Source organism: Telopea speciosissima, chromosome 10, assembly GCF_018873765.1.
Source record: "Telopea speciosissima isolate NSW1024214 ecotype Mountain lineage chromosome 10, Tspe_v1, whole genome shotgun sequence".
NCBI lineage: Eukaryota > Viridiplantae > Streptophyta > Magnoliopsida > Proteales > Proteaceae > Telopea > Telopea speciosissima.
In genome coordinates, this window is record NC_057925.1 from 1169838 (window position 1) to 1197509 (window position 27672).

At 39.6% G+C, this 27672-nt stretch overlaps 3 protein-coding genes across 6 annotated transcripts; 1 reads left to right on the forward strand and 2 right to left on the reverse strand.

The window, feature by feature from the left end:
- The first annotated feature begins 396 nt into the window (after positions 1-396).
- LOC122641516 lies at positions 397-12645 on the forward strand. 4 transcript variants are annotated; one of them, XR_006329921.1, is made up of 3 exons: positions 398-816; positions 1269-1472; positions 12413-12645. XR_006329921.1 is itself a non-coding variant. In XM_043834775.1 (2 exons), exon 1 carries the CDS (start codon positions 532-534, stop codon positions 796-798), a length of 267 nt encoding a protein of 88 aa, XP_043690710.1. In that variant the 5' UTR covers positions 397-531; the 3' UTR covers positions 799-806; positions 12412-12645. The 4 variants fall into 4 exon arrangements, 3 of the variants coding, with proteins under 3 accessions (XP_043690710.1, XP_043690709.1, XP_043690707.1); XM_043834775.1 differs by lacking the exon at positions 1269-1472 and having other exon boundaries at positions 397-806; positions 12412-12645; XM_043834774.1 differs by lacking the exon at positions 1269-1472.
- A 6216-nt stretch (positions 12646-18861) lies between these two features.
- On the reverse strand, positions 18862-19695 carry LOC122642203 (extensin-like). The gene has a single exon (XM_043835631.1). The coding sequence runs from the start codon at positions 19693-19695 to the stop codon at positions 18862-18864; it is 834 nt and encodes a 277-aa protein (XP_043691566.1).
- A 1662-nt stretch (positions 19696-21357) lies between these two features.
- On the reverse strand, positions 21358-21981 carry LOC122642204. The gene has a single exon (XM_043835632.1). It carries the CDS (start codon positions 21979-21981, stop codon positions 21358-21360), a length of 624 nt encoding a protein of 207 aa, XP_043691567.1.
- Positions 21982-27672: the final 5691 nt, after the last annotated feature.

The following is a 27672-nucleotide window of genomic DNA, read 5'->3' on the forward strand; positions in this document are numbered from 1 at the left end:
AATACCAACACTGAAGAGATATTGATATGGATCAGCCATATAGGATATTTTCCCTCAAATTTAATTAAAATTTGTTTTTAGACAGATTTATCCTTAGTTATAGCCATTTCATTGATTTGGAATCGGACAAGTATCGAGATTAGATATTAGACACGATATTAAGCGTATCAGCCGATCCGATACCATTTTTTTCAAACCATAGCGGGACTGCGGGAGGGAGGATCCAAGTGGATGAGGATGAATCATAAAACGCGCCGTTGATATTTTACGGTTTATACTATTTATGAAAGAAAATACGAACCCCACCTTAAATCCGTTTCCTTTTTATAATTCTGTATCTGCTACCCTTCCCAGCCTTTTCTATTTCTCTCTTTCTCTCGCTTTCTGTTTCTATTCCCTCCAATCCATCTCAAGCTCACCATGGCTCTATCGATCAGAAGAAGAATAATAATAGAGGAGTGGTGATCAAGAAACGATTGAAATCGTCGGAAGAGAAGGGAAGAAATCAGGAAACGGAAAGGGGGGAGAGATATGGTTTTCAGCAGTGTTCTAGTGTTAGCTGTAGCGAACCTATCGGCGGATGTGTGCCAATACATAGCTTGTAATCCGGAGAGACTGAGCAGCCAGCAAGTGTTGGAGCTCGTTTGTTGCATCCCTTTGCAACAGTTGGGCCGTCTTGCTCTTTGTTTGTGGACTTTCTTCTGCTTACCGCCTCCCGATTCTTACTACCGTTACTCTTCCGATGATTCCGATTCGTCTGGTTCCGATCTCGACAGCGACGATTCACATTCAGATTGATTCTGTATTTTCTGTATGGTATGTCTTCTTCTTCTTTTTCTCTTATTTATTTATTATTGTCGTGTATCTGGTTTGATCCTGATTTTGACCTAATGTTGTTGTTGTTGTTTGGTTGTAAAATTGGAGAAACAAAGAGGTTGAATTACCCTTTTAGTTATTCTAGTTTCTTTATTGTTTCTTGAAAAGGGGGGAGGGAAGAAAATAGAGAAACAATTAGGTGATAGATTGTAACATTTTTGTTTTATAGCTACGATGCTTCATGCTTGATTGACTTGTATTTGGGGAATTGTTGCACTTTTCATGTTACTTGATTAAATTTCTTCACAAATTAATTGAAGCTGGTAGTTCGTGCTGGTTTTTATGTATGGGTATCCGTACCTCCTTTGGTCTTTGACAGATTATAGTTATACTCCGGCGAAGGTATAGTAAGTAAAACTATTTAACATGGTGATGCTCTTATGATCTAGCAGGATTTGCACAGGGTTGGTTCGGTAGTCATTGTTTGGAGGAAGACATTTCGGTTCTTCATGGTAGTTACATGAAAAAAACAGGCGGTTGTTGTATTGAGAAGTTTGTGGAAGTTATTGTAACGAAGGTTGGTAGATTTTCTAGGGAAGAAGTTATCTGGAGCTATATTTTCATGGAGGTGGCTGTTTGTTCTGGATTTGACTCAGGTACAACATTTTGTACTTTAAAGTGAAATGTCATGATTGGTTGAGCTTGAGCTCTAAATATTTGATATGAAGATGGAGTAGTGATTTTTTTTTATTTCTTTTTTATTATCAAAATTAAAATAAAAAAGGGTGAAAGAGAATATACTTTAACTGAAGTGGGGAAATTTTTGAATTTGGATCCTTACAGGAATGAACTTAAGAGGAAATAGAAGCATCAATTGACAAAAATGGATGGAAATATTATTCAGTCCAATGCTTGACTCAAGTTTGGGAAGATAAAGGAACATTATTTGTCAGGGATGATAATGTTGTAATACAATGACCAACTATGAATCTATGATAAGAAATTGAACTTTCACGCTATTTAAGTTTGAGAAGAGACCATTTAGATCATTCATTTCATAAGCCATTTGAGACGGTGACAATCGAAATTCCCCAAACTAGAACATTTGAGAAGGTGTCTGCTGCTGTCTCAGATGGTAAAAACCCTGGTCTGTTGCTGCCAGGTCTTGGGATCAAGTTCCACCTGCACCATATGCATACGTGCCTCCCCTCTCTCCCTCTTGCATGCATGAAATGTACCATCCCCTACTCATTAATAACCTCTAGTAGCTTCGTTAACTTGCTAAATTTATTATCACTCAACTCCATTCAGTTTCAAGATGCTTTTTAATGAAAAGTATTTGCTCCTTATCCAACTCCAGATTCATAATCTCCTGTTGTTCTTGCCACCAACAACCACCATCATGATCCATCGGGAGCTAGATTAATCTAGACATTCAATATGATTTGGTTCCCCCCTCCCTCCCCCGATATTGACTCTCTATCTTCCCAATTTCCATAATGATAATGATTTAATGCGATGTTTTTTGAGAGAGTGCACCCAGTGCATGAGGCTCCTGCCACTGCGAAGTCTGGGGAGGGGCATAACCTATGCAGCCTTATCCCTGCTTTTGCAGAGAGGCTGTTTCTCGACTCAAACAGATGTAGATCGAAGCACGAAGAAGAAAATAGCCACAAAAAAAAATATTCAGAAGTTACTGTTCACGTGAACAGTGTTGTGGCCACCTTGACAGCTGGCCTAGAGGAGGATTTCTGAGATTCTTTTCAGTCTTTTAATTTGATTAGTTTCTAATTTCAGATTTAGAAAGTAAGCATAGCTTTTATTTAGAAGTTTTTACTTCAGTCCTTTGTTTCCTTTTAGTTAGAGTTAGTTTCTATTTTCGTTTGGTTTCTATTTTGTAATCTTCCCAATAGCCAAAAGGAAGTTACTATTTTGTAACTATGCTTTAATTATAAATAAGTGTATGTGGCTGAGCAGAAGAGGAGAGAGATTGAAGAGAAAAGAGTTATGGTTGAAGCTGTGAGACATGGCAACGGTGAGAAACAAAAAAAAAAAGAGCAATAAAGTTTCAGTTATATTCAATTTGTTCTTCCATATTGTGTTGATCCTGGCTGCAATTGATATCTCATTGGTTCTTCCCTGGTTCGAGGTTGACTTTTGCATTACAAACCCACGACCACTAGGCCGCAATGATTTAGTAGGATGTCTTTTCGTATTATAATTTTGCAAGGCATTAATCAAATAAAAGTTAATATGAGTATGTGTTTTGTTTTGCCCTAGATTATGTTATGTGGGATGCCTTAATTCTAGTTTCTTGGGAACCAAGCATAAGGTCATGTTGTAACTTTTAGAACCAAACTAGTTGGTACAATAGCAACGACATCCAAGCCTTATCCCAATTTGGTTCCGGTCAAACCTAATTTGGTATGTGTGAATGCTATCAAAATTGATCTGAATTAAAATATTTTTATAGATATCAAAATAAATGATTACTTTACCGCACTTTTGGTTTTTTGCAATGTTTTACCATATTAAGATTTATGAAATTTTCAGATTTGAGAAAAACCTCAACATTAAAAAGTTGAAAATTTCATCTACCGTTGAAAATCCAGTTTTTGTTCTTGAATTGGGGGATTGACTTTTTATCCTTTCGGAATTTGATTTTTTAAACTATTTTTATTGGATTCAAATAGGGGGTATTGGCTTATTTATGAATAATATCTTAAGTAAATGAAATACCAAATATAAGAACATTGACTTAAATTATATTATATTAGGCATAAATAAGTGTATGTCCTGGTTTCTGGCATAAATAAATTTTTGTCTTGGTTTCCAGCCAGGTTTCCTCAAGTTTCGATGGGGATAAGTGACACTTATATAGGTATTTAGGTTGAAACTAGCGAAATATGGTTGAAACCAACCGAAACCCTATACTTTTTAAACTCCCATCTTAACTCGTCTCAGTTTTTGTGAAACTGAGATATCTCGGTGGTTTCGACCGATATCTCTTTCCATGTACATGAGGTCCACCTTAGGCTATTCCACACAATATTTAGAACACATATAATTAAAGTAGAGATGTAAAACAACTTAAATAAGCATTAGGAATTAAAAAACATCAAACTATAAGCCATTTAAGCATTAGGCATCATATTCATAATCATACATGGTGATGGTTTGACGGTTTGTTATTAATTTTTAGAAACTTGGAAAGAGACATAGATTAAACAAATACAACTGTACTTAAAATTGTTCTTGAGATGCAATGCAGCTCCCTCTCCTGATGTTGAAGCTTCAATCTGGAATCTCCAAGCTTTAATTTTCAGTTGAGGTGAGATTTGCCAAAAAAAAAAGCACCAAAGTTCTCACCTCCAAGTGTTTTTCCTTAACAGCAAAGCGAGAGAGGTGAGATTTCGAGTTGAGATCAAAATCTCGCCGAGAGGGTGCCTTTTTATAGCTTGGTTTAGTCTCGAGTTGAATCGAGACCGAGATAAGTGCTGAGAACTCGGCAAGATGCCGAGAACTTGACTGAGATATTGTCATTTTTCTATATCGCCACTGGTCTCATCTCAAGACCTGGCGAAACCAAGATAATTTCGAGATCTTGTACCATGATTCTCTAAGTTCAGTTCTGTTTTGAGTATGTTTCCTTCATTATCTTGGTTTCCTAGTCAATTTAGGTTACTTATTAGTTAAGGATTGGCGTAGACCTTTTCCTTTTAGTGTTTGAATCCTTGAATCTTTTTTTGTGTCTTCTATATAAGTTTGTAAAGGGGTCCAGCATTGCACACGAATCTGAGCAATGAATTTGGCTTGTTGCCTTTGGTTCTGTAGTGATTCAGAATGCTCTCTACTGTGGTGATTCAGTAGGCTCCCTGGTGTTGATTCCATGGTCATGAATCCAATCCATACCTTGCAGTGGGAACCCCAGGTACTGTTCCTCTGTTATTTGATGTTCGTTTGAAGATTGTTAATTCAGTATTCTGCTCTCCCATAACCTGCAATTGAGCTTCAATTTTGGTTCCTGCAATATAGCTGTCCTAGTCTCACTAGAGCTGCTGGATTCAAGGTGATCTACAGTGCTGATTTCGATTCTGAGTTCAGAAATCTTATATGGTCAATATTTTGATCACCATTCTGATATCAATCTCTGATTCTGTTGCCTAAATACTGGATTCCTACTCCAAGTGGGATATGTTCTTTTTGCTATTTGAAGGGTATTCTTTATCTAGTAAATATTGATATGTTATTCTTGAATTCAGTGGCATTAGTTGAGTTATTTTTGAACATATAAAATCTGTATTCTGATGAGTCTTTCAATTCCTAGTTTGACTGGTTTGACCTAATCCTAGTTCCACTAGGAGTTATCCACATCAGCAGATCTGGCCCTTGGATCTAGCTGAGTTTTCCAGCAACTGTTATACTTATACCCTTATAAAGAGGACCACTCGACCAGCCCTATAGGCTGATCAGATTTGTTGATTGTGTTCTATGAGTTTTCTCCTAATTCTGGAAATTATACTCTATCGATAATGTTTAGTTACTGGTTTTTACTTGCCCATCCCAACGCTCCTTCATGCCTAGGCATCAGGCGACGCCTTGACAACCATGGTGAGTAGGTGCAGCATCTGTTTGCAGTCGATGGGCAGAAATATCATCTTTATGACCTGTTTCATTTGTTTCCATGCAGTTAACATTCCATGACTAAATCTTGTGTTGTCCTCTTGTTGCATAATGTGCCAAAACGCAAGTTATATTTTTGTCTCTGTTCCTGCCAACTGCAACTTATAACCATGACTGTCAATATATACCATTTGAAAAACTTTCAAGTTTGTCTAACTAGGGAAGACAGAGATCTGGATTGTTGTTCCTACGGAAGTGATGGACCTTTCACTAGGCCTCTTTAACCATGCCATGTGGAAGTGAATCTTCTTGCTCCATACCACACATGTTATGGCTGCAAATAGTTATGGTGCAGGACATTTGCTATTTTGCTTCCATCTGTGCGACCATATGTTGTACTTGTACCACAGCATGCTGTACTTGATTTATTATAGGGAAGCAGTTTTCTGTACGGGAGTGTGGCCTATGCCAGCACTCCCATGTGTCTATCTCTCTCCTCCTTAAAACAAGGGCGCAAAGGTGTCTTTTCTGTTCCTGCCAACTGCAACTTATAACCATGACTGTCAATATATACCATTTGAAAAACTTTCAAGTTTGTCCAACTAGGAAAGACAGAGATCTGGATTGTTGTTCCTACGGAAGTGATGGACCTTTCACTAGGCCTCTTTAACCATGCCATGAGGAAGTGAATCTTCTTGCTCCATACCACACATGTTATGGCTGCAAATAGTTATGGTGCAGGACATTTGCTATTTTGCTTCCATCTGTGCGACCATATGTTGTACTTGTACCACAGCATGCTGTACTTGATTTATTATAGGGAAGCAGTTTTCTGTACGGGAGTGGGGCCTATGCCAGCACTCCCATGTGTCTATCTCTCTCCTCCTTAAAACAAGGGGGCAGAGGTGTCTTTTCACATGGGGAGGAGAGAGATAGACTCATGGGAGTGCTGGCGTAGGCCACACTCTCGGACAGAGAACTTTTTCCCTTTATTATATTAGAAACTGATGTAGATCAAAGCATGAAGAAGAAAAGGACCAAAACGATGTTCACGTTACAGTTTGTGGAACAATGTTCACCTGTTATTGTTTACGTAAACAATGGTACTCACGCCCCAATGCCAGCTTGTGTTAGTTGGAAGAAAGATGCTGCCAAGGTCTTTTAAAGGTTGCTTTTTAGTTAGTTTCTATTTCTCTGCTAGCTTAGATTTTATTTGTTTTTAGTACTTTCTATTATGATTAATAGCTAAGATCTTGGTTAGCTTTTTGTACAAGTCTCAATATTGCTTTGTAACAGACTTTCTATTTTGCTTTCTTTCCTTTTTGGTTTTAGCAATTTACACTATATATGTAATGGTCTTATTGGGTCATCCCGATGATTTAATGAGATGAATGAAAATGGTTTTGCAATCATGAGTGCTGTGAGAGACAGTAGAGTATGAGAGAGTCCTATGTGAGGTGAGCAACCTCGAGGTGAGATACCTCAGGAGAGAGTGAGTGGCTTGATCCATCCATCTATCCCTTTTCCTATCCTCTTCTCCTATTCCCCCGATGGATATCTGTTTCATTCTCTGTTCTGAGGTTGTTACTTACTTGAGATCCACTCGAAGGTACTGGTTGTTGCTGGAAACAGTATTGTAACCTGCTGATATTGTTTCTTAGTGATCTTACTGTAGAGTTGGTTCTTAGTTGAACCAGTTCATTATTTTGTATCAGAGCCAATCATGGCCAGCTGTGAATTAAGTCCTGAGGATAGTGATTATGTTCTTTGGGCATTGATGCAACTGAATGAGCGAATGGCTTGACTGGATAAAAGATTGGCTAGTATGCACAGTGTTGGGGCATTCCAGAATCATGTACAGCACCTCCTTGGGAAGAGAACAGACCTGCTTTCATAGCACCAGAACCAGAAGTCAAGGTCAATGTTGGAAAGATTCTGAGGTTTGCTGCTTACTTGAGATCCACTCGAAGGTACTGGTTGTTGGTGGAACAGGTATTGTAACCTGCTGATATTGTCTCGTAGTAATCCTACTGCAGAGTTGGTTCTTAGTTGAACCGGTTCTACATTAGAAACGTTAAAAAGGGCTGCATGGGCTCTTAGCAAAAAACGGGTCATCTGCTAAAATGGAGGAGTTAGTATCTATATTAGGTGCTCACTTGGGCTTCAAACGCATATTGAGAAGTCTTTTGTTCTTCTTGGAAGACAGCAACTCGAGCAAGCACGTCATCATAATGAGCTACATGAAATATTGCATTGTAACCAAGAAGTGAAACCAGATTGATGAAGTCTAGTTCAGCTAGGAATTTAGGATTGAGTTCAAACTTGCAAATGTATCAAAACTAAAGAAACAAGGAGTGAGGAATAAGAAAGATGGAAGTTTTGCCCTCGGTACGAAATTGGTATAGGGATAGAATCTTACATACCTAAAAAGAATAGAATCTTGAAAAATAGGAACCTAGGGGGGTCCTAGACTAAGTCTTTTTGCCATGTGAGAGGTGATTAGCCTCCAAACTCTATGAAGTAATATAGGACAGGATTGAAGGTTCAACCAGTCCCAAAACAGGATCTGAAATCAGGGAAAAGGTTCAATTCGATATGGTTAAGTCTGGGTTGGGTTGGTGTATCAATGGATAGGCTGAGGGTAAAGATAAAGGAGAGGGAATAGGTTTAGAATAACAGGTGATGCAGATCCATGCATCCACGAGCTGAAGAAGCCACCCTAATCATAGGGTCTTAGCTAGGAGCCTTAGTTATTTTAGCCTTAGTTTATTTTCTGTTTTCTATACTTAGTTTTTTTTCAGCTCAATTGTAAATTTAAATTGAACCGGTTCATATTTGGTTCAATTTAAGTGAAATGATCCTATTGTCTGTTAGGACCTTATATCCTATTGGTTACTTAGGAATCTTCGTAGTTGAAGTGTTTTAATTGTTTTTAAGTTGTTTATTCCTACCTCTCTACGATTTCAGAAAAGAGAGAGAATCAGATTTGTATTATGAATTAGGCCTTAAGCCTATTATTTATAATAAAACGTGGGAGGCTCCCCCCACAGAATTTTCAGACTTAAAAATCGTTTTTTATGCTGCTGCCATGAATGCTGCTGCTTGCTCTTTGAGAGTGTTCCTTGTGGGTAATATCAAGGAGGCCTTGTGAGTCATATCAAGGTGGAAGGGATTGGTGGACTTCGATCGACTCCTTGCATCTGTTAAGATCGGGAGGTCCTGCTCAAGCTCATCTTCAAGCTGCCATTGAAGAACCTACAATTCAGTAAGTTATTTTACTGTTTTAGCATTCACCTTCTTCTTCTAACCGTCCAACCTAAGCTTCCATTAAAACCCATCGATCCCCATTAAACCCTAGATTACTAAAGTCTGTCCAGCACCATTCCTTCATTAGAATCCACCCAAAACTGGATCACAGCTCCCTTACACCACACCCTACACTCGACCTAACTCCCAGCCCCAGCTATCGATAAAAACCTTAATTTCCCTTACCATCATTGAAACCCAAAACCCTAAAACCTGCCCAGACCTAACCAGCCTACAGAATTTAACCGTATTACACTCGAACCTTCCCCATACTGCCCTTATCACTCGACCAGACCAGAAGCCCTGTCCAGAATTCCCCCTCCCAACCCTAAATTGATCTCTTCTCCTAATTCCCAAAACCCGAAATCCTAACCCTAATTTTCTAGAATTTCAGTTTTCACTTAAACCTAATAAAACCTATATCATTAGCTTCCCTGAGACCTGCCTTTATCATCTATCACACCTACCCATTACCATAACCCTAACCCTAAATCTGACCTAATTCTCCAAGTCTGCCCATTCGGCCAGCTGTTTAGGGGGATCTTGGTTCACTTGGTTCCTAGTAAACCTTTGTCTATCTAGGACTACAATAACAGGGATTTCAAGGGATTAGGCAAACAAATCTGGAGCAGGTTTTCTTTCTCTGCCGATTCGAGAAACAGGGTAGAAAATAGGATTTTAATGGGGTTTGGGAGAAATTCTGTAGTAGAATGGGATGAAACAAGGATCGAGTGGAGGTCTTAGAGGGGGGAAGGTTTGCTGAAAAGATGGGAGGAAGGTGATGATGGGATTGAGCAGGAAGGAGGGGGAATGGAATTAGAAGGTAATCCAAAAATAGAAACTAACCAAGGAATTGCAGAGAAGGCAGCAACAGTGAGTCTCAGGTGGAGTGGGGATGTCTTCTGATGGCTGGAATGCTTGAAAAGAATGAGAACAAGGACTGAAGAGTAACCTCCTGGGCTTCCCACCGCAAGGAGTCAGTTTGGACTCCAGCTCCATCACCAAGGATCGAACACCATGGAATTACTTCAGAAGAAGCAGCAGCTTAACAGCAATATTGAATGGCAAAAATCGTGGGTTGATTGCCCTCATGGGTTGCCTTTATTAACTGGAAAAAAGAGAGTAAGGGGTCAAAATTGGGAAGTCTCAAAATTAGAAACTTCCAATTTGGACCTTACTTGAGTTACAAGACACTATCAGCCCAAATAACTCATGGCTGATGTGAGACTGACTTTTCTACTAACAACTTAAATAAATAAAAGGACTTAACTACCCTATGGGACCACCACTTAAATTAGACCAGCTGAACCAATCGGTTCACTGGTTTATTACAGGACTCAAGAATTAAAACATAAAACAACCCAGTGAAATCATAAGCTACAGCGGGACAGTAGCCTACTCAAAATCGTGGCTGCCTGCCATGGTAGGCAGCAGCCTTCTTCATCTTCCTTGAATACACCCTTGTTTCTGCATCATGGAGATTTTGTTCGTTTCGGCATCTAACAATGGTTTTCCCAATCTGACATCACCATATGACAGAATAAGACTAACAAAATTGCTTGGAAAACTCAATTTTGTTTGAAGAAAAAAGGATGCTTGAAAGAACAAGGGGCTGATCTTGGGGATTCCCTATATATCTGATGATCAGAGTGATTTGGTCATGATTCCACATGCCATAAATGGGAAAGGGTCTAGGAATATACCCTCTTTTACCGTTTGTCAAGGTTCCCTTTTTCCCTTATCTGTTTCGTATTGAATGCTATTATTTTCTCTTACTTGCTTATATTCATTCTCTATTATCCTTCTGCTATGCTTATTAGCAACCCTAGAGCTTCATTTTATTAAATCTTTGGCCCATAACCCACTGGGTTATACAGGTTCTCATGTGGGTCCTGCATCAATACTAGTCAATTATTCTTCTTCTAGTTTGGCAATTGCATTCTTTGTAGTGTATTTATCCTACAGATATTCCAATTTGTAAGGTGGTGTTTTAGGCTCTCTTTGGTATGATTTCAAAAATTATATGAGGGGATGATTTCAATTTTGGAAGGTGTTTGGTATGATTTTTCATTTTTGCACCTTATTTTCTGTGAAATTGAAATCATAAATCCTAAATTAGTTGAGGAGCTATTACCTATTTCAGAAAAATCTATTTCATGCTAAACACTTTAATGAACATGTGCTTATAATGAGGGTAAAAATGTCATTTAACATTTGTAATAAGAATGAAACGATAACAAGCCTCCCTCTCTCTCTCTCTCTCTCTCTCTCTCTCTCTCTCTCTCATAACCCACCCCCTTTCTGCAACCCATGCCCCCATCCAGAAATTTAATAACATTATAAATAAAAATAATAAAGGTCACTTTATTAGTAGAGAGGTGCGTCCGGAGTGTTGTGTGATCAATGTATTCCTTTAAAACTTACAGGAAAATTTTATAGGACAGTCATACGACTAGCTATGATGTATGGTGTGAAATGTTGCGAAGTTTGAAGCATCATATAGATAAACTCACTGTATCTGAGATGAGGATGTTGAGATGGATGAGTGGCAAAACTAGGAAGGATAAAGTAAGGAATGATCATATTAGAGCTGATTTGGGAGTTAGCTCCGATTCATGATAAGCTATGAGAAAGTCGTCTGAGGTGGCGTGACCATGATCAAAGGAGGCCTTTGGATGCACCAAACCAGAGGAGTGATTTGATTCAAATTGAAGGAACTGAAAGAGCCAAAGGCAGATCTTAAACGACCTTTTAGGAGAAGTGGTGAGGAAAGCCATGCTTAACGTAGGCCTTTTATCAAGTATGACCTCAGATAGAGTTGTTGTTGTATTATATTATGATCATTATTACTATATAATAATAATATAAATGGAGCCGGCTACATGGACCAGAAGATTAGACGGGTACTATGTGCTATTTTAAAAATTTTGGCGGAAAGCAATAAACCAAAATACAGATTGTGAACTGCGCAGATACCTAGCTTGCTGCCCAAAGAGTATTATATTTTGTGCAAGGATCTGAAAGGCAAGAGGAAAGCCTAAAAGTACATGGGTTGGGGTAGCGGAAAAAGCTTAGATGACTGAACCACATCTCTCCTTGCTGGTGCTTTGAGTGGTCTTGCACATGATAAGGCCAACTGTTCTGCATCTTGCCACCTATATTGGCTACCCTTAATTTGCCTCAAATGGATAACTCCTAAGTTCGTCGTTTCTATTCTTTCTATTCAGTGCCTCAACTCCTAATCATTCTTTTCACTGCATTCTTTCTTACGAAAATAAGTTGGCTGCCCCTCACCGCCCAATTTTCCTTGTCGGTATGCAATGAACATAAATATGGACACCAGAAGTGATGAAACAGTAATTGTCTATTTGCTGCAAAACTACCATTTGTGGTGTAAATAAGAAAAACAAAAAGAAATCTAAAAATATGAAATTTAAAATTCCCTTTTCCAGCTATTGTTGCCACCACTTTTTGTAATCTATCTGTATAGCTCCATGAATTTTGCATTTTATTATAAAAATAATGGGATTCACTTTTTATGTGTTACAGTATAAGGTTTCTTTTACCCAAAAAAAAAGGGTTTAATATTATGTACAATGATATAATTTCAAGTGTCACCAGTATGTAATAGAATCCTGCACTGACTCCTAATTGATCCATTACTCAGGTCTGTGAGAACCAGCAATTTTGCTACTCAGGCCTTCAAGCAACCATGCTTCCCAGTGAGGGCAATTGGCTATTATATGTGGACCCATCTGAGTTGTTCTTTGTGTTCTCTACCTCAGTATCTCTCGTTGTCAGCAATCCTAGAAGAGCTCAAGAACTTCTCTTGCGAATGAAAGTGTTGATTTTTCTTTTGTTTATCCTCTCTTGCAGGGAAGAACAAATTATGCACTTGAATGGCAACATAACCATTTTTTTCAAGTTAAACCCCGTGGTATTGCTCAAGTAAAGTTCATATTCAAAGTTTATTAATTTGTGTCATTGTCTGATGATGATCTTCATCACCTCAAGACACATTCTTAAAAGCTTTTTTTATATATATATATATTTTAATGAAACTGAATTTATTGATAAAGAATAAAAAATGGTACAACCCACCAGGGGGAGAATAGCTTATATAGCCTCCGAAAGTGAGTCTTGGAGTGCCTCCCTTACAATTTTGATCACTAGACTTGATATATTGTTGCTCTAGTGACTTTGACTTTAGAACCTAAGATACTCACAAAAGTTCTTTTCTGGATGGTTTGTGGACATCCTTCTGGAATTTAGTGTCTGGGCATTAATGTCAAGAGAAACATACTTATTTGCATTGAGGCATGACTGAGACTTGATCATTCAGTTTGAAATTGTTCTTGGCAGCCAAGAGATGAAGATTCTCAATTCCCCACTGCAAATTGCGAAGAGAGCAAAATGTTAAGTGAGGCTTGCTAGGGTTGTTTTCTGTGGCTGTGGTGAATGCTAGGTGTTCTGTTGACACATAGACCATGAGTCTCGGATAGCAATAGTACTAAGCCGACTGGATATGAGGATTTTTAAAGAGTTACCCAACTTTCTTCTTATAATTGATGTTGGAGAAGTTTGATTGAGACCTGGGATTTTGATTGGATTAAGTTTTCTATGGTTTGAAAGTCATATTTCAAGAAATGGTGATCATATGTTTACCCAAAAAAAATGGTTGATCATATTAGTTCTAGAGCAGGGATCATAATGAATCAATTAAACTTTGGTTGATGAATGGCTCTGAATTGCCCCCTCTGACCTGTGAGGGATTGTTTTGATATCTAATAGAAATTCGTTTCTCCCCTGCCTAAAAGTGGATCTATTTGTCTCTGAGGGCATCTCTAGGGTTACTGGGATTGATTCTGACTGAAATGGAAATGGTCTCAAGATGCCATTCATTTTGGATATATATGATGGTAGTATAGCAAAGGACTATTGTTGCCTCTTCTAATACTCTTTTTCCCCTGTTCAATGAGGTGATATTTTTCAGTTCCACAGAGCACCGAAAAAGAAGAAATGTTTTTTATTTCATGTTTATGTACCAACCCTGCATTTTGATACTTGATCCATTATGAATCAGAAAAGCAACACACTTGCCTCCCTGAGTGTGGAACCCTTTTAACTCTTTATTGACATGAGTGACTTCAAAGGAAATGTCTCATTGTTTTCCATCTCGAAAAACGTAAGAACATCGTGAAGAAGCAATTCTTTGTGAATTGTGGTTGCTTTTTCCGGGGAGATGTGCGTGAAGGAAAAAGTGAGGGGAGATGTTTCCCTCCTAGTGCTATTGAATTTCTCTACCAAAAAATATATAAGATTTAAATGAGGGAACTTCAGTTTCCATTACAATGTGTCCCACCTTTTTTTTTTTTTTTTTTTTTTTGGTGGGGGTGGGGAGGGGACAGATTTGTGGAGAACATCTAATCCATCAAGTGTATGGTTTCAAGCTTGAATTCAAATCTGGTGAATCAGCTTGTTCGAATTTGAGTTGAAATTGGCTGGTCCCGATCTTGATTGTGGCTGACTCTAGAAGCTCTCTTTTGTTACACCTATGAATGCATTGGATCTTCATTTCTTTGGCCATTTTTTATTCTCCTGTCGATAAAATGGCAAAAAAATCAATGAAACTTATCTTCTGTAGCAAGAACTACAGAAGTTTTCGGTTCAAAACTCTTGAAACCCACTGATTTGAGTAATTTTTTGTTTTTTATATTCTTGATTCTAAGCTGATTATTACTGAGAAGCCAAATTTTCAGGATTTTTCTGCTGGGAGCAAGGTTTTAAAACAAGGGAATAGGTCATTGGTGATGCCTGAATTCGATCCTAATATCCAAAAACAGGGAATTTCTAGGTCTTTTGGTTGTGAAGTGACCGTGTCAGATCTGTGGAAATCTAGATCCCTCATATCCGATTCCTGATTCTTAAAATCCTGGTGGTGCAAGAGTGCAAAGAGGTGAACAATTTTTAAGATGTTCTTGGTTTTCTACAAAAAAAAATTTTGGTAAAATGTAGATTTATTTAGAAGAATGTGTGGAGCTCATGGAAACCAAACTGATACCAAGTTTGAGAAGTGAAGAGAGAAGAAGAGAAGATGAAGCCAGAAGATGAACCCTTTCAATTCATTCAATTCTGTTTTTTCAACTTACATCTGAAAGAGTATTTATACACTCCGAAAACCAATGCAAATACAAATTACAAACCAAATAAACACTCATGAAATGTAAATGCTTACAAAACACACATGAAATGCAAATTCAAACTAGCATTATTGTCGACACAAACAAAAGCATAAAGTAAAAGTGGCACTATCGCCGAAAGCAAGCGGAGATTGCGAAGGACAGCTCCTTAGTCAGTGTCGTATCCGGATGAGCCAGGAGTCAAAAGTAGATAATTATCCACCTCGTGCTCGGGGTGGGCCTGCATGATGCGTCGGATGACAGGATGGTAGAGCCGTGAATGATTGACATCCCATGCTGAGTATGTGGTGTTGATGGGGACATCCGGTATCATGGAGGGGTCCACATCGTTCTCTTGGCACATAGTGCGCATGAATGCTAGCCAAGTGCTTCGTGACTCTTCATTATCATCTCGATGTTCCCAAACGTCAACAGTTCCAGTGCTCTGGATAGAGTAGGTAGGGTCATAAATGACCAAGTGGTGAGGTAAGGGAGGTGTGACCAGGGTAGGGTGGATATGGGTAACAGGTCGATGAAAGATGATAGTAACGTAGTACTGTTCTGAGGGAAAGGCTGAGAGAGTACTAATCCAGTGGGGAATGGAGGCAAATAGTTGGAGGAATCTGGCAAAGTGGGAAGGAACATTTGGTCGAATAAACCTATGGGATTAGGATCTAGAAGGGAGTGGATAGATAACTGTGGTTTGCCTGAGGTAATGGAGAAGGGCATGGGTGGAAAAGCACATAGCAATCTTATGGACAACAAGGAGATGCCAAAAGAAGACTACATGTTCTTTGGAAAAGTTATAGTAGTAAGTCATGGAAAAGAAAATAATGAAGGGATAATCTGGATGGCAGGTTTGCCAATCATACTGGAGTCCATGACAAGCGGTTAGAACTTTGAGCATGTCTTGGTAAGTTTGGGTACTGTAAGAGACCATGGTTCGTCCTGAAATATCACAGTAAATTTCAGGGGGAAGGGAAGGGAGCAGAGAAGTAAGATCATCTAGGTCATCTGGGGGCGGTGGCTGGGATGGTCCGGGGTCTGGTGGAGGCTGGGATGGTCCGGGGTCTGCGGGCCAGAGGGGCATACAGAGGATAGGAATGGCTGGTAAGGTTGGTATTTTGGACCGGGATAAAAAGTCTGCTAGCACATTATCTTTGCCTTTGATGTGCTTAACTGTGAAAGACCATTGGGAGAACCATCGAGCTCATCGGAGAAGTTGTGGTTTCGGGCGAATTTTCTGTCTAAACTGTAACATCTTTGGAAAGACTGACATATCCATCTCAACCTGGAAAGTGTGGCCAATGAGGTAGAATTGAAAATTTTCAATTCCTCTTCTAACTGCCAAAATTTCTTTGAAGGTAGAGTGATAGTGCTGTTCAAATGGCTTGAATTATGCACTCCGATATCCATAAATCTTTCTTTGACCATTGACTTCTTCTAAAAGAATAGCTGCCCATTGTTCATCACTAACATCAGTTTGAAGGATGCAAGTACCATGAGTAGGGATGTGGAGAGTGGGCAGGGTGGCAGCAATCTTCTTAAGAGCTTGAAGTGCCTTAGTATGAACTTATATCCATGGTGGAGGATTCTTCCGCAGGAGCTTGTACAGTGGTCCTGTATGAGTTGTCTGATGAGGGATGAATTCTGCCATGTAGTTCACAATGCCGAGAAACTGTTGGAGCTGAGTAGTATTAAGAGGGCCATCAGAAAATTGGAGAAGAGACTTGCCAATGTGAGGTTGGAGCTGATATTGACCATTATGAATTGTGACACCCAGAAAATCTACTGTGGGGACTTCAATTTCCATTTTCTTGGAAGAGAGCATGATACCATATTGCATAGTGATATCAAGGAATCTGGATAGCAGTTTCTGGTGATCAGCAACATCCTTTGAGAACAATAGAATATCATCAATGTAGATGAGAATCTATAGATGGATGGGAGCATAGATGTTCATCATGGCTTTTTGGAACAAAGAAGGTGAGACCTTGAGACCAAAGGGCATAACGGTCCACTGGAAGTGAGATCCACAGATGCAAAAGCCTGTCTTATGCCTATCATCTGGGTGGATTCCAAGTTGCCAAAATCCAGCTTTGAGATCAAATTTACTGAAGATGGTTGCCTCGAGAGTTGGAGCATGAGAGCTGGTCTGGTAGGCAAAGGGAATTTGTCATCTGCTAGGAAAACATTGAGGGGTTGATAGTTAATAACCAGTCGAAGCTTGCCACGTGTTTGTTCTACGCGCTTGTTGACATAAAAAGCTTCGCACACCCATGCAGATGAGGTGGGTTCAAGAAGACCTTGTTCCTTAAGGAGTGAAACTTCTTCCTGGGCTAAGGCCAAGTGGGTAGGATTCATGCCAGAATGACTAGCCTTGGTAGGGTTGGCATCCTCATTCTTCTTGAAGGGAAATCTGATGAAGTACTTTGAGTTTTTTCAAAGAGGATGATTGCATTTTGTGAGGAAATCTGTATGAGAATCTACACAACATTGAGAGATGAGCTTTTGTTTGATGTCATCAAGAGGGGCTGTGAGGGAAAGAAGAATAGGACTAGTAGTCCATGGTAAAATTTGCTTTTTATAAGTGAGACCATGGAAACTCCATTAAAGACCTGGGAATCTGGTTAGGAGGTCGAAACCAATAAGGGCATCACGACCAGGTAAGGAGGATCCTAGAACTCTATGGCTGACTGTGAGCAAGGGAAAAATCTTGAATTTCACAGGTTCTTTGGATATCAAATCAACGGAAAAGGTTTTTCCATCTGCCGCAGTGAAAAACTGCTTATGAGGTTTCCAACAACAGGGGACTAAAACATGGGGAGCCAGTATGGTCATAGTGGCACCTGTGTCAAAGTAACCAATAATCTTAAATGGGGGGTCCCATGTAGTGGGGTAGATTGAAAGTGGGGCTCGTGGAAGTGTAAGTTTTGGTGATGATGGGTATAGGGGTGGAGGTGGTGAATAGAGAGGGTAGACGGGTTCTAATCCATCGGACTCAGTGTACGAATCAAACTCAATGTCTGAGTCAAAAGCTTCAATTGCAAATAGAAGATCTGCTGAGAACTTATCGTCGATGGAATATAACGATTCGATATCAGCATCAGGATCATCTGCAGTATCATGAGGAGTAAGCATATGCCTAAGTTTAGTCCGTTTCTGCTTGTCGGGATAATTTTTTGCAAAGTGACCTTTCTTTCCACAAGAGTAGCATGTATCAGAAGTTTTTCGTCAAAACTTCTTTTGCTTTAAGTACTTATATTTCTTGGGATTGCCTGTACACCGAGGGCAGGAAGAAGCCTTGTGCTTGTGCTGTCTGTGTGAATATGATCTGGAATCATAGACGAGAATGATGTGCTTTTTCTTGGTAGGACAATGGCAATTCTGGTCCTTGTATTTAATCTTGAGATGGGAAGTGTTGCAGACGTCCTGTAGACGACCAGTAGTCTGTTCCTATGTCTTGAAGAATTGTGGCCGATTGCAAAGACGCTGAAGTGCTGTCTGAATCTTTTGGTAAAGGCGATCAAGAGTCACTTGGCTAAGCTGAAGACCTTGAGTAGCCAGATGTTTGACAGCATCATTTCCCAAAGGTTCTGGGAAGGAATTGAGAAAAACCTATTTCATATTCACATCATCCATTCCGCCATGGATGTAGAAGAGATCCATCATGCGATGGAAGTGGCGTTCAAGTTTAGCTTTCTAGAAAGAACAACATTTCATCTGGAAGTATTCTTCACGGGCTGTGAGGCGGTTATTCTCCAAAGGACCAATGAACTCATTGTACATCTGGAGAACAAAGTCATCAATGCTTAGTTGGACCCATTGCATTTGCCTGTATGGGCCTAATGCCATATACCATTCTCTAAGAGTGCCATGGGTGCTGGCTAAGAACTTGGTAATAGCTGCTCTTGGTGTCATGCCAGCTTGGAGTAATTCATTCAGCTGTGAGCCATGCATGGAATTCTAAGATTTTATTAGGCCACTTGTGAAATGGAATACCAGCAAAAGTAAAGAGCTGCTTAGGGTCTTGATTGCTGAATTGCTGGAAATCTGGTACTGGTGGTACAAGTTGCTGATTTTCACCAGTATGTTCTTCTTCTTCAGAAAGAACTTCTGTGGCGCCAGTAGGCTCTTCTGCTGGTTGCTTATCTCTCTCTGCCATGAAAATCAAAGGGGGCTCAGAGGACCATGAAGTAGTGTCAGAGGCTACAAAGGACACAGGGGATGGAGATGGTTTGGGAGGAGAGAAGGATTCCATGTATAATTGTTTGAGGAAGTTGGAAAGGGAATTAGGGTTTGTAGCAGGAATTAGTGGTGAACAAGCAGGTTTAGTGGATGGAGGTCTCTGTGGAGGTACATAAGGCACAAAGGCCGGGGCTCTGGAGTGGACTGGTAGGAAAGTAGGTAGGGTAAACCTGTGAGGATTTGGTTGGTAGAATAAGGGTTCTTCGGTTGGGGGTTTAAGTGGGATAGGACTGGAGCTAGGTGGTGGTTTTGGAGATTTCCTGCCGCCAAGTCTACTTTGGCTTTGGCGTAGGTCTTGCAGTTCTTTGAAAAGGTCAATAGGAAAACTATGGTGTGTCGAAGACGCATCACATTCCACTGCTGGTGGGGAAGGAAAATCTGGATAAACCCTTGGAGAGGGAGGAGGCTGTATTGGAGCTTGGATCCAGCTGAGTTGATCTTCGAGCCTTTGTTTTTCTCGTTCTCGGGTAGAGATGAGAGAAGAGGCATAAGCAACATCTTTGACTGTTGTTGCTATGTGCATGAGCTCTCTGTGCAGAGTTTCGATGCGTTCCTTGAGATAATGGACATCGATCTCTTATTGGCTGAGATGAAGAGTGGTGTGTTCCTGATAAGACACGATCTTCTAAAGATATTGGTTTTGCACAATAGCATTTTCGGCCTGCCAATTGAGTTGGGCTTCCACTGTGGTGTTACCAGAAAGAACATAGTAAATACGGGAACGGCAATAAAACGGGGTATTACGGTACGCATTTTAGACGGAATTAAACGACGAATGGTACGGTCAATCAAACGGTAAAAAAAAATGAAAAAGGGCAAACGGACGGTACGGATTTTAAATGTATAATTTTCCAACAAACGGGACAAAAAAAATGGCTGTATACTAATATAAATTGAGAGATATTACTTGAATACTTGCACCTAATGGTTAAAAAACACTAACTTCCAACATTAATGCATATGTATTTCACAATCCATTATAAGTTTTTAGATATATCATCTAATATGATCCAAAATAGATAATCCAATATCAGTTCCAAATTCATAAATCATAACAACATAACATGTCCAAAATCCAAACTTCACATATATCATCCAAAATGTCGAAAGAGAGAGAGGGGAATATAGATAGAAGAATGATTGCACAAATGCGTTTGCTTTTTTTTTTTTATAGTAAAAAGTGAAAATTACTGCTTCATCTATTTTTAATACTATTTTCATCATCGCTACAATATTTCACAGATGCGTTTACGGTTCCTTATATCACATTCACACACACAATACAACAAGGGAAGAAGAGTTTAAGTAGTTTTTTAATGGAGCTTTATAATGAAACTCAAATGGGACATTCACACACACAATACGACAAGGGAAGAAGAGTTTAAGTAGTTTTTTTATGGAGCTTTACAATAAAACTCAAATAGGGCCAAGGGACATGGAGTATTATGATAATAGAGTTTTTTTTTAATGGGGCAGATTTACACATACCTTTTAGGAAGAAGACAAGGCTTGTCCAAGAGGTCCCTAATGAAGGCAAACGAACAGTGAAGTAAAATAGCAAACTGCAAAACATATAGCTTAAGGTGTGCAAGAGCAAGCCAAGCGTCACAAGCTCTAACGGGTTCTGGTTGAAAGTTGAAACGGCAAAGGGAAAGGGAGTGGAATAGAAACAGAAAAGAGAAGAATAGGGTTTACTCTTTACACGGATTTTGTGGATTTTCTTAATGAATAAGATTAAAAACTCAAATACCTATTTTACCCTTAAAAAATGGATATTTGTTTAATACAGGCGTTTAAAACGTGTTTAAAACAGATTATGTAGCCGTATGCATTTTTTCCCGTATTGTTGAGAAGCATACGGGAAAACACGTTTTAAACGGTAACAAACGGCAACCGTGTTTAAAACACGTTTTTGCTAACAGAGAGAAAGAGTTCTATCAAGTTGGACTTGATTGGGAGGTGTAACCTTCCATTTGTGCAGACGTCTATCTTGATCTTCATAGTCAGTTGCACCTAGGAAGTTTTTGCTGATGCTAGAGCTGCTTCCACTACCAGTTAATGGAAAACATGGTGGAGCAGGAGTGGATGAACAGCAACCCAAAGGACAAGGTTTGTTGTTTCCGTATTCCACAATGAATTGGTATTTGCCAGGGTCGTCGCCAAAAGGACCGACGTTGGGGCATCCCTACTGATAGCGTATCCAAAGCGGATCTTTGGATCGTTGCTTCCGACGTTGTCTTCTGGGGGAGACTGGAGGAGCGTCGTCTGAATCATCAAGGCAGTCTGGGCAATCACAGACATCAAAATACTTATGGCTGGTGGGGCTTTGAAATCTGTAGACCGGGTTGCCTTGAGCATCAAAGGACGTAATCGGAGCATCCAATCTGGGGTCAAGCTGGGAAACTGAAGATGCAAAGAGAGGACCCATATTAGTTGGTTTGGGGAAAGTGATCTCTGTTCTGCCATCTCCAAGCCCCTTATAAGTTGGATCAGTGGCTACTAAAGGCGGTGTGGGTTGAACTTCATGTGTCGATTCATAGGCTGAAACCCAAGAATCTGGGACCAATTTGAAGATATCTGCTCGGCTAAGTTGCCGGGGAACATGGGTGACCGTGGGGGTCTGGTCTGAACCAATATGAAGAAAGAGGGTTGAATCATTTGAAGTATGACCAGTGTTGAGATCAAAAGCATGATTCTGCAGGCGGTAACAAATCTGATAGTGCAGGGTCGCGACTATTGCTGATTTGACTTGAGGAGCGCCTGTGATTTGGATCAGAAACTTCCATGCTGTAGGCAAGTTTGGATCCATCAGAGAAAGGTTGTAGTTGGGTCCATGGATCGGATAAAGGCCAAACTGTCCTACATGTTACAGACATGCCCTCCTTGCCAAGGAGTCAATTATGTTGTTAAACTTTGAAAGAAACTGAAAGTTACAATACTCAATGTAAGACTGGATATGGAGAATATCTTCCAAAATAGGCGTGATTGGAAGCAGTGCACCGTTGATTCCTTGTTGCAGAAAAGACACAACGCAAATATTATTTGTTTCAATTACTAGGTGTCTGAGATCCTCAGAGAGGGCTTCCAATAAAGCATTGTGAATTACCATGGCCTCTCCCATCGTGGGAGTAGTGAAAGTACTTGGGAATCGAGACTGCAAAGTGGGGCATTCCTTGATGATTGCGACAAATAAATCTCAGACCCCCATTCCTCGAGTTTGAAGATATACTAGCATCACAGTTGATCTTGAAGGAACCTAAAGGAGGGGGAAACCCATAGATTATGAGGAAAGACACCAACTCAGTTGTTATTTCCAGAAACCAAATTGTAAAGAGGGTGGTTCGCTTGATAAAATTCATGGAAATGTCTCTTAGACGAAATAATAACTTCAAGTGGTGACCATTGACGACGCCCAAATATAAAATCGTTGCGTGCCAACCAAAGATACCAACATTTAAAAGAGCAATGCGACATCAGCTTCTTACTCATAGTTTTACTGCTTGAGTTGAAAAAACTCCAATCGTTGATCCAATCATGAAGGGTGACCTCCATGTCTTCTGGAACTTTGTAGGAGAGACTACAACCCAACCAAACTGATTGAGCAAAAGGCAGGGTAGTAGTATGCGGGAGATGGACTCCTTGAAATGATAGAATAGTCCCCCTCGTTTCTTTTTCCCTCTCATATCTTTGTTTCTTTCACTGAGAACTCGAAGAAATCAACGCGTAAGCTCAAAGAAGAGAAAGAGAGAGAGAGAGATAAATAAGTTATTACTGACGCTGGGTTCTCTGACTTCAATGGCCTTGAGACAATCGAATGCAAGACCTGAACATGTCCTAGTATAAATACCGTCCAAGACCTTCTAGGACAGCTATGACTCTGGTGGTAAGTAGGCATTTTCAAGCGGCTCCACTCTGCTCCAAGTTTTTAACATATCCCATACTAGGCTGGCCAATCTAGCATCCATACACTACAATGAGCCCCATTAAACACATAACACCGTACTCGGCGAACACCATCTTTCCCAATCCACCCTCTCTCTCTCTCTCTCTCTCTCTCAAACACGGCCACACGGCCCACACCAGACTACTAGAGCTGCGGCAGAATATAAGCTCAGGTGGGAGGCAAGACTGATCGTTAACGATTGCAGACTACTTACGATTGCTTGTGAGTTCTGACTGTGTTCTAGTTTTTGAACTGTTCAAAATCCAAAAACGTTAGTTTCAAAACTCAGGAATCAATCCCTACACACACAGAATGGGCAAGAGAGAGAAGGGCGGGAGGGAGCCGGGGAGAGAAGGGTAGGGATTTAACCGTAGGTTTTGACCTCATGGCATTCAATTGAAAATTTGATATGCAAGAAGGGGTATTATTGAGAAAAGATGCCTGAAAGATAATCACAAAAACGTCTAAGAAGTCAAGGACGGTAAACAAAATGGGTTTTGGTCCAAGATTTTAAAACTATCTGCAAATCCTGGGAAATAGAGGTAGATTTTGATCCGACAATGCCTGCAAGGAGGTGTACGTACCATGGTTGGAGCCAAGTGATATTTGTTCCACCAGTTGCTACCATTATTAAAGAAAGCACTTAAATGATAGATGCAGGGCTGCCCATCCTCCGGCCCCCACCAGCACCACTACTTGGGTCTGTTCCTGATGTTTATTTGGATGATCCTAGAAATTAAGCTAAGCATGACATGTTTGATCAAGCTCAAATCACATTGAAATCATATAAAAATCGATCGTGACTGATCCCAATTCCAGTCGATTTGATTGGTCCGATTTTAAGGTTTTGGTCACTGGATCATTCAGTTTTCAGATCTAGGACCTACTATTAAAAATGAACCCAATTATTTAGAGATCGGATCCCTGTGTCCTTGTAGAAGTACCACAGTGGATTTTACGTGAGTGGCCCTGGACAGCCTTGGACGGTACTTGTACAAGGACATGGTCCGAGTTCATTATTTATAAATTGATATATGAGCAAGTCCTTCCGTTAGCTATGATACCATAATAGAGATTCCAACCCAAAACCTTTTAAGTATTAAATGGAGACATCTCATTAAGTTACAAAGGTAATTTACAAAGATACTAGCTAAGTACAAAAACAAATCGACAGACTCCATAACTCCCAACACAGCACCACAATATCAAATTGCTGAACCAAATTAATAGCCAAGTTCACAATGGATAGAGGAAGTAGTCCTAACTCTCAATTAAGGAACCTTTAGACTTAGCTCAGTTGCACTCAAATCTCAGCCATGGGTATGCCACTAGTGGGAACGCATCGAGAAACATCAATAGGAGCTGAGATTTCGTCTTTCATGGGAGCAAGGCTATCATTTTATCCCATCTTATTCCTAAGCGCAAGAGCTATGCTCCGAGTCCTTTTTCCCATTAGGAACACTTCTCTTTTTTAGGATTTTCTGATAGAGAATTTGTATTAACTGCTTCTCATGGTTCAATAAACACTGTACTCCCTAAAATTTTCCCTGACACTATATTAAAGGCTTCTTCTCACGGGAAGCCTAAACTGAATCTCTGATTCAGGATTGAAATAAAGATGCTTTGGATTCCTTTGCAGCCACTGTAGTGATGTTCATGACCTGAACTCATTGGCTATCATCTTCATAATAAATCATCCATTTACTTTATCTTCTGCCAAATCCCAAATGAGATCATCAATCACATTGAGTAATGAGTAATCACGATAACCCCCTTTTCCCCTCTCTCTCTCTCTCTCTCTCTCACACACACCACACATACACCCCACTTACGTACTCTGGGACCACAACAGACCCACACAGGAGTACAGGACCCAAAAGAGTCACCCAAACGCATCTTCCAGCCCGTGACACCCCACTGGGCATTGGGCACTGATGCAGGTTGCTATGGTGGACATTCAACTACCCTGATTCCATGGTCGGTTTCAGTGTCAATGTGCTGAATTGGATCTTACTCTGATGCCAAATAAACAATGAAGGACCAATGTTGGACAATCCAACTCCTCACTCAGATTTCTCCATACAAGATAGACACTTTCTTTGTAGACTTACCCACATTTCATACTCATTATTATGTCTTGGCTTATTTTTTTGGAAGAAAAGCTCTATGTATGATCAATCAAAGATGGGACATTGTGGTCTAGAGCATTTGGCTACGGAAATGGAATTAATCTCCTCCTATTGGACGAAGTAAACGAAATATCCTCTTAAGAATTCTTTTTATCCCTTCCATGTTCATAAAGTACCATGATCTATCAAACCAAAAAACCCTTTCCCTTTTTATATATATATTTTTTTCTACATTTATAAATGATGCTGTTGAGTAATAAGAAAGAAAAAAACCAAATTTGACTTAGAAGAAGGGCCTTATGTAGAACCTCCGTGATTTAAGGTTGATGAGTGTTTTTTTTCCCTTATCAATTAGGTTGATAAGTAAGTTACATAATGAACAAAACTAATGCATCTTTACCAAAGCCATATATCAATCGTTCTCCGCCTAGATCCATGTCAGTCATTTTCTTATCTATGTTTACTTTCAAAGCTCGACATTGCACGTGATTTAACAGGAACAAAACCATTGACATTAAAGCATCTAATGTTCTTCAGTTGAAAATATACCCTTGTCAAGATATATTTAGATGCATACATTATAATTCCAAAATGTGTTGATATTCTAAATTAGGGTGCATTTTAGACCCAGAATCCAATCAAAGAATGCATACCAAACGCAGCCTTGATTTTTCTTGGTTGATTAATGATTAGCCATATTATACATACATACATTTTAAGGGGTGCCTTTAGTATGGGGGCCACTAATATGCCCCCAAGTATATAAAGGACACCATTGACTATATGAATGGAGGTGGAGGTGGTTCTATTTGAGTTACTAATGGATTACTTTACTTTTAGGGGGGTATAGATACCTTTGAGAGTACATTTACAAAAGATATATAGAATGGTGGTGGACTACATTAATTATTTATAAGGAATAATGGAAATTCTTGGATATCACAATCATGGCCGGGTACTAAAGGGAGGAAAAGTCTCCACTCATATTTGTGACAATATCTATATGTATTCCTATAAAATAAAATAAAAAGTATGGAGATACCCCATATTCACCTTTTTTCATTTAATATTTATTTTTTCCCCCAACCCCCCACCCCCTCTTTCTCCTTAGCCCTAATCACCTTTGCCCTTTTTGGAGATCACTATTGGGTTCTCAATTTTTTTTCCTTGGTGGGGTGACTTGTGCCAAGTATGGGCAGAACAAACTGAGCTGTCTAGCTCAAAGCATGTTAGGTATGAAAACTAAAGCAATTCAACCCCACATCGTTGGGTTAAAGTGGACCAAAGGAGACTAGCCCATGCAGTGGGTTAGTAAGGATTGCTCCATTGTTGACAATTGGACTGTTCTTCAATGGAGTTAGGCAGTGCAAGAAGACTATTACTGCATCTTCTTCTCTTTCTGTTTATATAAACCAAATTGGATTCCAACTCTTTTTGAAAAGGAAAGGTAGCTTTTGGGTTTAGTCTACACTTCAGAACTTTGAAAACAAAAACAACCCATGTTTCTACACAGCCATGACAAAGACTTTGTTTAGCTTTTTTTATATTGGTCCCACTGTGTTTCTCCATTCACTTAAGATTTAAGCCCCCCCCCCCCCCCCACCACCTTGGTTTTGCCCTTCGTGGACACCAAGAAAACCATATCTGTCTACTAGGGTAGATTTCTTGTCCAAATGTGACTCAAGCCAACCACCATTGTGTACAATAGATTATAGATTGGATAATTAATAACTGCTCTTGCTTTATAGATCTGAATATGTACCATGGAGGGAAATGCACCTTCATCACTGTTAAGGAATCGGGTGATTCAGATTGGAATCGGCCGATACGATTCAGTGATTTTAGGGTATTTTTGCCGATTAATATTGATGTCCGGTGACTTAACGACGAAGAATACATGATGATGCTGGATGATAGAGTGTGGAGTGTATTAGATAACAAACAAATTAATTATAAGCTATCCATTGAAATCACTAGGGAAATGAATGGTTAAGAACCCTAATTGTAAGGGGCTAACCATCCGACCATCATAGATATTTTGTGAAGCAAGAAAGGGGAGAATCAAATGGTTTGAGGGACAATGATCCGTCAATCAGCCAATCAATTATCTCAGTTCATCATCACACATTGGACTTAAATTAAGACCAAAACTATAAGGATACTACAAAGTCTCTTTTGATTGAAGAAGGAAATCAATTATTTTTAAAGATTAGAGAACTTTCAAAGGTGGAAAGGAGTTTTGGGTATGGTGGAAAGGGAAGTGTTGCTCTTTTGGAGAAGGCTAAAATGGGGGTGGCTCTTTCCAAAAGAACAAAAAAGAAAAGGCAATAAGCCCATGCTCCCCTAAAAAAACAAAGGCAAAAGTAATCTATTTAATAATTTATAGGGTATGGTGGATACCTTGGACTTTGAAGCTCTCAGAAAGGAT

What these genes read in the sequence shown, in the direction of transcription:
- LOC122642204 (XM_043835632.1), bottom strand. Translation starts at nt 21,981, where the DNA reads ATGGATCCAAACTTGCCTACAGCATGGAAGTTTCTGATCCAAATCACA.
- LOC122641516 (XM_043834775.1), top strand. Translation starts at nt 532, where the DNA reads ATGGTTTTCAGCAGTGTTCTAGTGTTAGCTGTAGCGAACCTATCGGCG.
- LOC122642203 (XM_043835631.1), bottom strand. Translation starts at nt 19,695, where the DNA reads ATGCACATAGCAACAACAGTCAAAGATGTTGCTTATGCCTCTTCTCTC.